The 13,009-nt window shown below is 39.0% G+C and overlaps 1 protein-coding gene across 1 annotated transcript in view; it reads left to right on the plus strand.

Moving 5' to 3' along the window:
• Positions 1–671: 671 nt before the first annotated feature.
• Positions 672–13,009, plus strand: part of lrrk2 (leucine-rich repeat kinase 2) — a gene marked incomplete in the record, with an annotated part of 74,959 nt that continues 62,621 nt past the window's right edge. Inside the window, 6 exon segments of the mRNA XM_014020606.1 lie at positions 672–1,267; positions 2,165–2,250; positions 6,811–6,920; positions 8,370–8,458; positions 9,166–9,300; positions 10,810–10,944. Of these exon segments, the coding sequence (XP_013876060.1) occupies positions 1,132–1,267; positions 2,165–2,250; positions 6,811–6,920; positions 8,370–8,458; positions 9,166–9,300; positions 10,810–10,944 (691 nt within the window).

The following is a 13,009-nucleotide window of genomic DNA, read 5'->3' on the forward strand; positions in this document are numbered from 1 at the left end:
AAAATAAAAGTTAAAAGGCTAAAGAAAGAAGAAGAAGGCTGGTTCTGTTCTGGGGACGACTGTGGAATCTCTGGAGATGATGGTGCAAAGAAGGATTTTACATAAAATCAAGAACATTGTGGACAACTCTGACCATCCTCTTCATCAGACTGTCATAGAAAAACAGTGTCTTGAGTCAGAGAATTCTTCAATTTCTTTGTGATACAGAAGATCTTTCTTCCCCACAGCCATCACCATCTACAATAACTCTTTAGTTAAATGAGTTACATCTAATGTCCCTCTGGGATCAATAAAATATTTTTGAATTAAATTGAATTAATACAGAATTATAATACAAATACATCTTGTTTTTTATATGTGCTTATTCCATTTTTTTTATGTTTGTTTTGTATTCAGTTTTATTTTTGTGGCATCACTGTACCTCCATACAGGTTCCTTTTGTGTGGGTATAGTGAATACCGTAATAAGAAGTGTAAATGCGCATTTTTTTCCTAAACTGAATATGCCCGATAAATTAGGAAGACCATGCTTTGTTTTTCAAATTATACAGCCTTTTTTTTTTTTTACCATGAACATCAGTTTCGATTCTATCTAGCCTTCTTTATAAATCTGTACCAAGAATAAAATGATGTTGCGTAGATTGTATAAACATTACGACTTCAAGATGGTTGCCTCACGCGCTGTTTGGGTTTTTAATGAAAGCATGCTAACTTGTTTTGGTCTTCCCAGCCACGGTTTCAAACCTCGTCTATAAACGGGAAGGTTTTTATTTTTTATTTTTAGTTGATTTGAGTCATATGATGTGACCGCAGGGAAGCAGGAACACGCCTTTACAACACAGGAACCGTAGAAATATCAGAAAATCTCTGGATCGACATAAGGGAACGCGCTTTTCGCCACAAAAAAAAAAAAAAAAAAAAAAAAAAGTACGGAGGCCGGTGATGTCAGCGCCGGGGCAGATCCCTTCTGACAGCTTCCTCCATTCATGACAGCCCGCTGGAGCTACTGTAACATGGAGCTAATGCTGAGCTCCCCGGTGTCCTGTGGAGGTTCAATGTTTTCTTGTCCACGCTGACTGAACTCAGTCAATGCGCGTCAAGTTTTCAGCCGGGAAACGTCACTTTGAAGAGCATGGTTAATAAAGAGGAGCTGGAGGAAAGACTGAAGAAGCTTTTGGTGAGGCTGAAAACTCCCAAAGAGGAGAGTCAGCTGCCTGCTCTGATTCAAATCATCCAGGATCTACTTTTCCTGGCGCACACTGACCGCGGTACGATTCTGATTGTTGTGCTGTGTGTGTGTGTGTGCATCATGCTGGTGATAAACAGGCCTACTTCGTGTGTGTGTTTCTCTTTAAACCTAATAGTTATGGCTCAGTAAACATTTTTACTGACTTTATTATCAGCTAACCTAAAGTTAGCAGCAAAGCGGCAATGATGATGTAATTGATTTGACCTTCTGTTTATTCTAATATAAATATATTTATAAGTGTGCAGACTTTGCAGTTGTTTGTGAATAATCTGATTTGACTTTAGGTGCTCCAAAGTTTAACATATTTTCGAGGGTTACCCATCATCCACACTGACCTGATAATGATGTTAAAAACTGTGTCCCAAATAAAGCCAGGGGCTAAAATTAAGAGTCAAACACCAAGACCACTTTTTAGATTTTTGAAACACATATTTTATGGTTTTGCTGTCTTGGGAGCGAAATGCACTTTATTGCACTTGAGCATGAGTTATCTTAATATGTGTAGTTGTGTGGTACTAAGAATGAATGTCATGTTCTTCGTGGATGTGTTTTTGTGGGATATGAATAAAATTAAACTTGAACTGGTTTAGATTAGAATGAGCCCTGTTGTAAAATGTAGGCACTTTCTTTATTGATCAAATTCAAAGTAGAAAATTAGATAAATGTGAATTTAATTTGATGATTATGAAATTCAAATTTTCAACGTTGTATCCAGTAGTTTCAAATGTAAATATCTTTTTAGCATTTCTTTTTGACATCCTTGAAGTTGATTTTGTTTTACAGTAATAGTTTTCTTGCAATACTCCTTTTTCATTCGGTCATCAACATGTCTTTATAAGCACATTAAAGACAAATAAACCTCCAGATTATTTAATGTTAACATCCTGCTCTCTGTTCTGCTTCTTTCTGTTTGCAGCAGCCGAGCTCTTCGAAGCCCAAAACGTCCACCTTCCCCTCCTGGTGGTGCTGTCCACTTACATCAGCAGCATAGGAGTCCAGCGGGTAAGCTGTGTTCTTTTTAAAAAGGTTCTTTGTGAGCTTTTAATTTCATTTCATTTCATTCATGCAGCGGGCTTCGGTTTTATGCAGCAGAAAAACAACAGAAAGCATATGGTGTGAGAGGTAACCATAAATGAGCTGTTTGTGCCGAGTTGTTTATGGCGTCTTGTGACAGCAGTGAAGTGTAGCTCATCAGAGATGAGATTGCTGCACAACAAAACTGAAAGTCCCGTGAAGAGGCTGTACGAGCTCAGACAAGTTCAGAGAGCTCCTGCATGTTAAAATGTTCTTTCAGTTTGAAAAGCTCTGGGTTTGATCTTTCTCTTGTCTGGTCAAATATTACAGTCGACTTTTGTCAGTATAAAGGTTTATGTGTCAGAGCAGAAAATTAATAACTATAAACCTATCTGATGCTTGTTCTCTTGAGGTTAGATTTGAATAATTTTACTGTCTGGTGACTGTAAAATAATTCAAATCTAACCCCGTGAGAACAAAAATACATGAACATATTATGGCTGCTGTTTGGGAATGTTTTTCTGTTGCATCATGACCAGGGGTGTCACTAGGTTTTAAGGACAAGGGGGCATAGCCCCTAGGAGACACACAGAATTTTTGTATATTATATATTTGTATTGTGTGTGTATCTTTTTATATATATATATATATATATATATACACAATGGGAAAAATAAGTATTGAACACGTCACCATTTTTCTCAGTACATATATTACTAGAGGTGCTAATGACATGAAATTTTCACCAAATGTTGGTAACAACCCAAGTGATCCATACATACAAAGAAATCAAACCATAAATGTCCAGAAATGAAGTTATTTGTAATAATGTGGAATGGCACAGGGAAAAAGTATTGAACACATGAAGAAAGGGAGGTGTAAAAAGGCATGGAAAGCCAAGACACCAGCTGAACTCTCTCAGTAATTAGAAAGCAAGCCTGCCCCTTGTCAGTGCAAGTTAATATCAGCTGGTTCAGTCCCAAATGATGGCCAGGTATCACACAAGAACCATCTGATGATGGGTAAAGTAAAGAGCTCTCTCAAGACCTTCACAACCTTATTGTTGCAAAGCATAATGATGGCATCGGTTACAGAAGAATGTCTAAACTTCTGAAGGTTCCAGTGAGCACTGTTGGGGCCATAATTCAGAAGTGGGAAGAACATTATTTCACCATAAACCGACCACGACCAGGTGCTCCTCACAAGATTTCTGACAGAGGAGTGAAAAGAATGATCAGAAGAGTTGTCCAAGAGCCAAGGACCACTTGTGGAGAGCTTCAGACAGACCTGGAATTAGCAGGTACGTTTGTTTCAAAGAAAACAATAAGTAATGCACTGAACCACCATGGCCTGTATGCACGCTCACCACGCAAGACTCCACTGCTGAAGAAACAGCATGTTGAAGCTCCTYTAAAGTTTGCTGCACAACATTTAAACAAGCCTGTGTAATACTGGGAGAATATAGTCTGGTCAGAGGAGACCAACATTGAACTGTTTGGATGCCAGAATACACATCATGTTTGGAGGTCAAATGGCACTGCACATCAGCCCAAAAACACCATACCAACAGTGAAGTTTGGAGGTGGGAACATCATGGTGTGGGGCTGTTTTTCAGCATATGGTACTGGCAAACTTCAAATAATTGAAGGAAGGATGAGTGGAAAAATGTACAGAGACATTCTTGATAAAAATCTGCTTCCATCTACCAGGATGATGAAGATGAAACGTGGCTGGACATTTCAGCAAGACAATGGGCCTCATGCAAGAACATGTTCGTATTYTTATCCTAAATTTCTCTTACTTTTGTTACGAAGGGTTCGTACGAACATGTCACGTCAGATTCTACATACTCTTCTATCTTCAGGAAAAGTGTGTAAATGAGCTGCGTAAATTCCACCTGTTCATGTCCAGCTGCTCGTGCACGCGAGAGGAGATTAGCATAATTACCACCCCAAAAACACCATATAAGGCTATGTTTCCTGCCTCAGATACAAGGAAGTGTCCATTCATTCATGAAAATGACAGCGAAAACTAAAAAGAACTTTACGAGTTCAGAGATTGAAGTCCGTCTGTCAGAGATCCAGAAAAGAAAATCTGTCATTTTTAGCAGGTCAGCTGTGGAATAAAAAAGAGCTGCTAAATGTATAAACAACAGTKTTAAATCATTTTCATTTATTCAGAAGCCGCAGCGCTGCGCACCGTCACCCCCTAAAATAGGCCTGGTGACGCCACTGATCATGACCCAGTTTGTCCCAAACTTCAGCTCTCAGGTGGCCTACAGAGGAGTTCATGGTCGACTAAGTTCTGTGGCTGCTAAATAAGCCCAAACCATCAATCTTCCACCACCGTTGTTTACAGTTGTAGGAGATGTTTGTACTGATCTGTATTTTTTTTGGACCAAATATGGCATTTAGCATTATAGGGAAACATCTTCGCTTTGTTCACATCTGTCCAAAGGACAACGATCCAGAAGTCTTTACAAATGGTGTCATGTCTTTTTTTAATTAATTAATTTTTTTTTAGAAAAAAATAGATTTTCTCATAAGTTCCCCAAAAAGCCACATTTGTTCACTGCTTTCTAATTGTCCTGTCATGAACTGTAACATTTAACTTGCTAACTGAAGCCATACTTTCACTAAGTGCTGCACAGTCTGATCTTGGGGTAAATTGCCAGACCTCCACTCCTGAGTAGATTGGCAGCAATCTTAAATATGATTACTCCCTTGTGAATAATCTGTTGACCTTTAACCCTTCCCAAGTTTTTAGGCAGCAACAGTTGCTTCTCTAAAGTCATCGCTGATGTCTTTCCACCTTAGCCTTTTGTTAACACACACACATACCTGTACGATCCAAAGCAGCAACTTACAAGACTCTTATAAAAGTGATCAAATTTATGATGATAAGTAAATTAATACAATTGATCAACAGCACCTGGCTGATGTTTTGCCTTTTAAATTCTGTGGAAGCAGCAACGGTGGATTTAGTGTCTTCATATACAGCCTTCTAACTAGGGGTGCACCGATTGCAGTTTTCTGGCTGATCACCAATAATCAATCTTTAACCCCTTAACTCTCAATGTACATTTCCAGTGTGTTGTTACTTCCTGCCTCTTTATAGCCTGACACTCACTACCATGTATTTTGAATTTGCACAATAGGCTGTTGAAACAATGTGACTGGTTGTGTTCTTTCGATTGACACCTTTTTCGACTAACCGGGTTCATCTATAGCAGAGGTGCCCAAAGTGGGGCCCGCGGGCCAAAATTGGCCCGCCAAGCCATTTGATTTGGCCCACCAGTAGTTTTTAATTGTCTGTCATCCTCTGTAGAAACTCTGTATTTCCATGTATAGTAATTACATCCAATGGCCCAATGACTAAATAAGGGACTGTAGCACAGATAGCTGACTTTGTCACTGAATTATATTAAGATTATGAATAAAACACAAGAAACCAAAGAAGATATTTAAATTAGATTTAAGCACACATGTAGATTTGAAAACTTTATAAGACTACAAATACTCATATTTTATCAATATATGAAATGTCCCATGAGCCTTTGCTGCCTGAGCAAGTGTACAGATTAAAAACACAAACAAACAAAACATGGGCCACTGCACTGGCTCTTGGTTTAATCATAAAAAGTAAAAGCACTTTACTTAAGAAGTATTAGCATTTCCTCTATTATATTATTGCATTTGGCCCGCAGCCTTTGGGTAGATTTTCATTTTGGCCCTCTGAGGGAATAAGTTTGGGCATCCCTGATCTATAGACTCTGCAGAGCACAAACTGTGTGGCGAGCCCCTCATGTCCCACCCATATGTGGTACACGTGATTAATTGACTAGAATGGGCGAATCAGCTCTGAGCTTCATTCTGACACCACAGCTGTGTAGCCAGTCATGTTACTTTTTATTCAATTTACAGATTTCAGAATGAGAAAAACATTGATGCTTATAGTGTATTTTAACTTCAATAACTAAATACTAGTTACAGTTACAGAAATTATGACTGCTGAAGTTAAAAAATTTTGATTGATAGCTTTACATAGAGACTAGGCTTGTGAATTTACTCCAAAAGGTTCAAGAGCAATACTTAATTTAATTTGGGTTTGGCAGGTTAAAAATTATGACCAGCTGGTTCCAATTTTGACCAAGACCGATTTTTTAAGGTCACAATACAACTTGTTTTAACAGGACATGAGGTAGTGTTCACAGCAGACCAAAAGAGGACAGTGACTGATTGTCAGACATTTGTGTAGGTAGACGAGAAGCCGATCCTTTCTACCAGTCTCATTGGCCGATCTCCCAAAATTAAGGAAATTGGTGCACCCCTAATTCTAACTTTATTTTTGTTTATAATGAATGAAATGATGGATCTGTTGTGTTTTTGTACACTTGAGGTTGGATTTGACCAGTTTCAGAATCTGATAAAGACCAGATAATTGTTATGGTGTCCTGATGCACACAACTCAAGAATGAAAGGAAAGTAGACTTTTCTATATACTGTATATATATATTTCAAATAAAGAGTGAGTTTTTTGTTTGAACAGGTGGGTTGGTCATTGCTGTGTCAGCTGATTGAAATATGTCCCAGTACGCTGGAGGAGCTCACCCGACCTCTGGATGTCGCCGTGGAGTGGGAGGTGCTGGCAGTGCACCAGTAAGTGATGCCAGGCTGACTGGTTGTGCAAACGTGACTGAATGTTTTTCATTGGAGCTTGTTTCACCTGAAAGTTTTCACTTAAATCATAAGGAGATGTCCAGACAGGATAATGATAATCTTCATAAACTGTTAGAAAAAGAGTCTCATTGAACCCAATAACTAAATAATTTTATTTTAATCATGTCTAAATTAAATTAAAATTAATCTGTGGTTTTATTGCTTATAACATGATACTAACAGTTTGATTAGTCAGAGTTGTTTTATGTTGGTGAAAATAATGACCCATTCAGATATTTTTATCTGTGGTCTCCAGTTTTTCACTCTGTATCCTCGTTAGAATCCTCAGATCTGGGGTGCGGTTTGAAAAAGCTGGGGCCAGCTGGGAGTAGCTTGGTCGAATTGGCCAGGAAGTACCTATATATTTTTAAATATAAATATTATTCATAACTTGAGACAGGAAGGTACTAGCTACACGAACATTGAGCGTCACACGTGGAGGGAATTTGGCTCGGTCAAAACAATATTAGTCATAACTTGAGACAGGAAGGTTCTTGCCGCAGGTAAGTCAATAAATTAAATTTACATGTTCACAATAATTTTGAGTCATTGTTCTGTTTTAAACTGTACATGGACCATCAATAAATCATGTTTTTTTTACTATTAGCATTACTTCCTCTTTGAAGTTGCCACACAAGACAAGTCAATCCAATCAATCATGGTTAAAACAAACTCCGCCCACACATTAACTCTGCCAATCACAGTTAGGACAAACTCCACCCACACATTAATTCCACCAATCACGGTTTGGACAAACTCCACCCACAGAAAGACCTCTGCCAATCACAGTTAGGACAAACTCCGCCCACACATTAACTCAGCCAATCACGGTTAGAATAAACTCCGCCCACACATTAACTCAGCCAATCATGTTTAGGACAAACTCCGTCCACACACTAATGCCGCCAATCACAATTAGGATAAACTCCACCCACACGCTAACTCCACATATCACGGTTAGGACAAACTCCGCCCACACATTAAGTCCGCCAATCATGGTTAGGACAAACTCCGCCCACACACTAACACCGCCAATCACGGTTAGGACAAACTCTGCCCACACACTAACACCGCCAGTCACAGTTAGGACAAACTCCACCCACACATTAACTCCTCCAATCACGGTTAGGACAAACTCCACCCACAGCAAAACCTCTGCCAATCACGACTACGGCAAACTGCCCACAGCAATGCCCTCGCCAAGCATGGTCATGGCAAACTCTGCCCTAATGTAATTTTTGAGGTTTGACCAATCAGCTGTTCCTTGGTTTTACAAAATCATTGTAGTTTGAAATGTTACAATTTAAGGCAACAAAATGTTTCATTTGCAGAAAAACAAAGACTGTGCAGCCCTGATTTGATTTGTTCTTGTCCTGATTTGGTTCCTAGGCAGGTGCTGAAGGTGCTGTCTCTGTTCAGCTCAGACTGTCGAGTGACCATGGTTGGACTCCGAGCACTGGCCCTGCTGCTCAGATCAGGTGAGTGCTGCTGCGGGCACAGGCGCTCAGGAATGTGTTGCCTTTCACTCTGACTTTCCAGGTAAATTTCAGGTAGAGTTAAACCTCTGCGTTAAAATCACCTGTCACTTTATGGTTCTTCAAACAAGTATTGCTCTGTAACAAGGTGATCAATGACTTTATCGCTGAGGCTGTTCTGATCAATGTAAGTATTTAAGGCAATTTAAAAGTTAAACATGTCACATTTTCTCTGTAGGAAGGCAGCTTAAAGTTAAAAGCAGTTGTACTTATCTAACCAGTTATCTGGAATGTGGGGTTTCCCTCATCCAAGCTGACTAGAGTGAAAATCTATTTTTAGAGCAACATTTCAGATCAGAACAACTTGTTGCTAATTTCTAACAAAGTATATTCATGATTCAAGTTTTGATCCATGAGTCACTGATCAGAACAGTTCAGTGATTTTTCAGCAGCTGTGCATTTAATCAATCACATTTCCTTGTTCTGACTCTGATAAAGATTTATTTGTATTTGTTATCAAAAATACAGTTTGGAAAGTAAAAATCTATGGAAAGACATCCAGTCTGATGGTAGTATTGAAACATTTGTATTTGTGGAAATGTTCTTGTTCAGTGTAACACATTTTGTCCATAATTGAAATAAGCCAGTGGTGAGTGAAATGTCACCTGTGATATATGTGGTGTTTTTTTTATATTTTTAAATACATTCAGACACAGTTCCTCTGCTGGTGCTGGATGAGGAAGAGGATGTGCTCAGCCTGGTGGTGCAAGCGATGAAGGCTTTTCCTTCCAGTGAGGAAGTGCAGCTCCAGGGTTGTGGAGTTCTGCAGCCGCTGCTGGACAGAGGTAGAAACACACTGATCTGTCTTCTTGTGAATGAGGCTAATGTCAAATTAAGCCAGCTGTCACTTCCCCTTTGTCCTGAACACACACACCCCTGCTTAACGTCCTCCACTCATCCCCACACTCGACCATGCTCCTCTGTGTCTCTTGCAGTTTTTTTTAAATTTGCCTGAAACACTTTAAGTACTTTGAAAAAAAAGAAAAAAATGCTTCACATTTTTCAATTTGAGACAACTCAAATTTGATTAAATGTTTTCTGAATCCAACAGAGCATGGAAAATGTTAGCTTACTAGCCTGCTAATGTGCTACCATGCTATTGGCTAATATGTTTACATCCCTGTCATCAGCTGTTAAAAGTTCACATCCTTATATTTATCTTCTAATTTTAATCTGGTTAAACTGCTCAACAAGTCTTTCTTTTTTCCAAATAAAAGTTTGTAACTATTAACTTTTTTATTATGTTGATAAAGAGATAAAGTTTGAAAGCAGCCATGGGAGAGGTTTGGAGTAGCGAGGGATTGAAGAGGGGAGGATGGAGCTCAGCTTGGTTTGGAAGTAGGAACGGGGGAACGTTGAGGAAAGTAGGTGGGGAGCCACTGTTTTAAACAACCTCAGTATGGAGAAACAGGGTTCCATTCTTCAAAACCTCTTAGTAGTTTCAAAAATTGTTTAAAAACCTTTACAGTGGTGGTAGTTTTGCATCGTACAGCGTTTTACACACTGTATTCTGGAAGAAAAATAATAACATTCAAGCAAAAATATGCTCTCAGACTGCACTGGAAATGCTACAGTTAGCTGCTGCTGTCATTTGCTATTTTGTAACCATCCACCAGTTTACTTTACAAACTTCTTCTTACCAAGTCACAGGGCTGATGTTCTCATTGACACACGGGACAGGTCGCCAATCCATCACAAGACTACAGAAAACACAAATGAGATAAACAACCGTTCACACTTTCACCCACACCTAGGGACACTTTAGTTACCAGCTAACCTAACATGTATGTTTTGGTGTGTGGAAAGGGATCAAATCACAATGATAAAACTCACACAGTGCACCCATGGAGAACATGCAGACTGCACACAGAAAGGCCTGGAGGCAAACCTGCAACCCTCTCTCACTGTGAGGCAACCACTGCTCCTCTGTGCTGCCCTATTTGTAACCATTAAAGTCTATTTAAGTAAACATGTCATGTGACATGAACTGTGATGTTATAGTTTGTAAAATAATGTTTGCAATAAGTGCAATGAGTTATCTTAAGATGCCGTCAATCCACCTTGGATTTTGGCCTCTCTAGGACTAGCCATTAACCCATCAGTCTGGTTAGAATTAAACTCTGTTTGTTGAAGCTAAGGTCATTCAAAGAACTATCAACAATAGGTAAGATACTAATTTGGTTATAAACTTAACATAAAACCCAACTTTACTTTAAAACATTGTGTTTACTTGTTTTTATTTCACTGTGGCTGAAATCAACTTCAGTAGATTTTATTTACGTTTCTGTTTTCAGTGAGTGATGACCAACTCGTGGACTTTGTGGAGAACCGGGACCATGTTGTGGTTCTTTCTGCTCTGAAGACATTCCCAGACAGCCCCGAGCTGCTTCAGCAGGCTCTGAAAGTCTTACTCCCTCTGGCTCGCACAGGTAAGACCTGTGCAACAGAAACTAATCCTGAGAACAAGGAAAACTGTTCAGAACCACAACAAAAATAAATAATCGCATTTATGTTCAAGACATCAAGACGGCAATGAAAGCAGTGCTGCTCTGGACTGAGAAGGCTTCTGTTTGAAGCACACAGCCTGGAGAGTTGTTAAATAGGGAACAAATCTAGAGGGATGTAGTTTGTTTTGTAGAATTCTGTACAAATTCTGCCCAATCTACTAAGTCCAACAAGCTTTTTCCAAATCAAAAACCACGCTTGAACAGTAGAGATCGCCTTCTCAAAGCCTGGGATACTGTGTACAGGCCAAGGGATACATTTGCTTTTATTAGAGCCTGAAACTAGCTGCCAAACGTTTGTACAAGAGACACCCTGAGGAGCAATTTAATAACAGTAACCAACAAAACATGTGGAGGGCATCAGGAATACAACAAACTACAAGAGCAGCCAATGGCAGGCTGACCCTGATCCTTCTCTGCCTCATCTTGGAACAGATTCTTTGCTCACTCAAAATTATAGATTAAATTTTAAAAAAAACCTGTCCGAACACGTTGGAGTTTTCACAAAGAACAACGGATTAAATGCTGGTGGTGATCTGCCAACATCTGTCAGAGCTGCAACTCGCCGTGATCTGGCACAAACAGAAACCGAAAGAAAAAAACAACAAGCTTCAGTGAGCTGAATGCTTTCATTTGCATAACCTTGGCTCTTGGCAGCCGTATGCGCTTTTCAAGTGCTTCTAGTTGTGTATTTCATCGCTGATTGTGGACTTTCAAGTTAGTTGTGCTTTTAAAATGATCTAGGTTTTTGAACCAAGAGTAACATAATTACATTGTGTGAATGCATAATGACCATAGCATCACTGCAGTGCTTAATTTGCTGTCCTGATGCAATCTGATTGCAGTGAGTGCCTTAAAAACATGGCTAATGTTGTGTTACTCACAAAAACATGGAAACTTCCTCAAGGTAAAACACAAAGCAGCTTCTGTTAAAGCCGTGCTATTTCCATAACTAGAATAAATCAACCTACCTTTTCCAGGAATTCAAATGAATTTGCAGGAATGCAGGACGTTCTAATTCTTTTAGGGGGTGATGCAAGTTCAGTGCAAATGTTCAGTGAAGATAAGGCAGATCCACATCAAAACATAAGAGAAAACTGTGCTCTGTACCCTTTAGAGGACAAACATTACAGAAGTCTCATTTAGTTCACCTACGTCCACCTGTGTGCAGTGTAAACATCACCTGATCTCAGAGTCTGCGACACCCCACACCTTAAAAAACACCGGGGACTTCAAAGACTTCAAGACTTCAGAAACAGTGGAAAATAAACCTCAAACAATCACTGTGCTGAAACTCTACATTTTATTGGATGTCACACAAGTGCTTGCAGTGTTTTATGTAGGAGACGACACAGAAGAAAGACTTCATTTTGTTCATTTTGTAGGTGTACAGCCAAGATGTCGGGTGTGTTGTCTTGTGGTTTCTTTATAAATATTACACATATCTTCTAATCTCTCTTTCACTCTTTTCTATTACATTTCACTATTCTCTTACTTTTTCTTCTTTAAAAAAGCCACTGATGATGAAGAAGCTAAGATACTAATACTCAGATATTCAGTTCTGCTTTCTACTGAAGTGGTAAAAAAAGGCTTCATTTCTAGTTTTGACGAGAAAATTCAGAACCCAAAACCAGTAAAAGTCAATGGTTTAGATCTGTGCATTCTGCTCTGTGTGAGAGAAAACCACAAGTCTTGAAGCAGTGAGAAAAATACTGTGTGAAAGACATGTCTACTTTTTGATGTATACAAAGTATAAAAACTGACAATAAGATTATGCAAAGAAACTAAAGGTTTAGACACTCCAAAAGCTGGCGTGTGACATTGTACCCTTAGCTGAACATTCTGTCATAAAACGTTCAAACACCATAAAGCGTCATTGCGCAAAAACCATTAAAGGGCCAATATTATGTGTTTCTCAGGCATACTTTTAAATACTATACCATAATAAAGTATCTATGACACCTTTAGCTGTTATTAAAATGCTGTTTTT

The sequence above is a fragment of the Austrofundulus limnaeus genome, unplaced genomic scaffold (assembly GCF_001266775.1).
Source record: "Austrofundulus limnaeus strain Quisiro unplaced genomic scaffold, Austrofundulus_limnaeus-1.0 Scaffold260, whole genome shotgun sequence".
NCBI classification, from domain to species: Eukaryota; Metazoa; Chordata; class Actinopteri; order Cyprinodontiformes; family Rivulidae; genus Austrofundulus; species Austrofundulus limnaeus.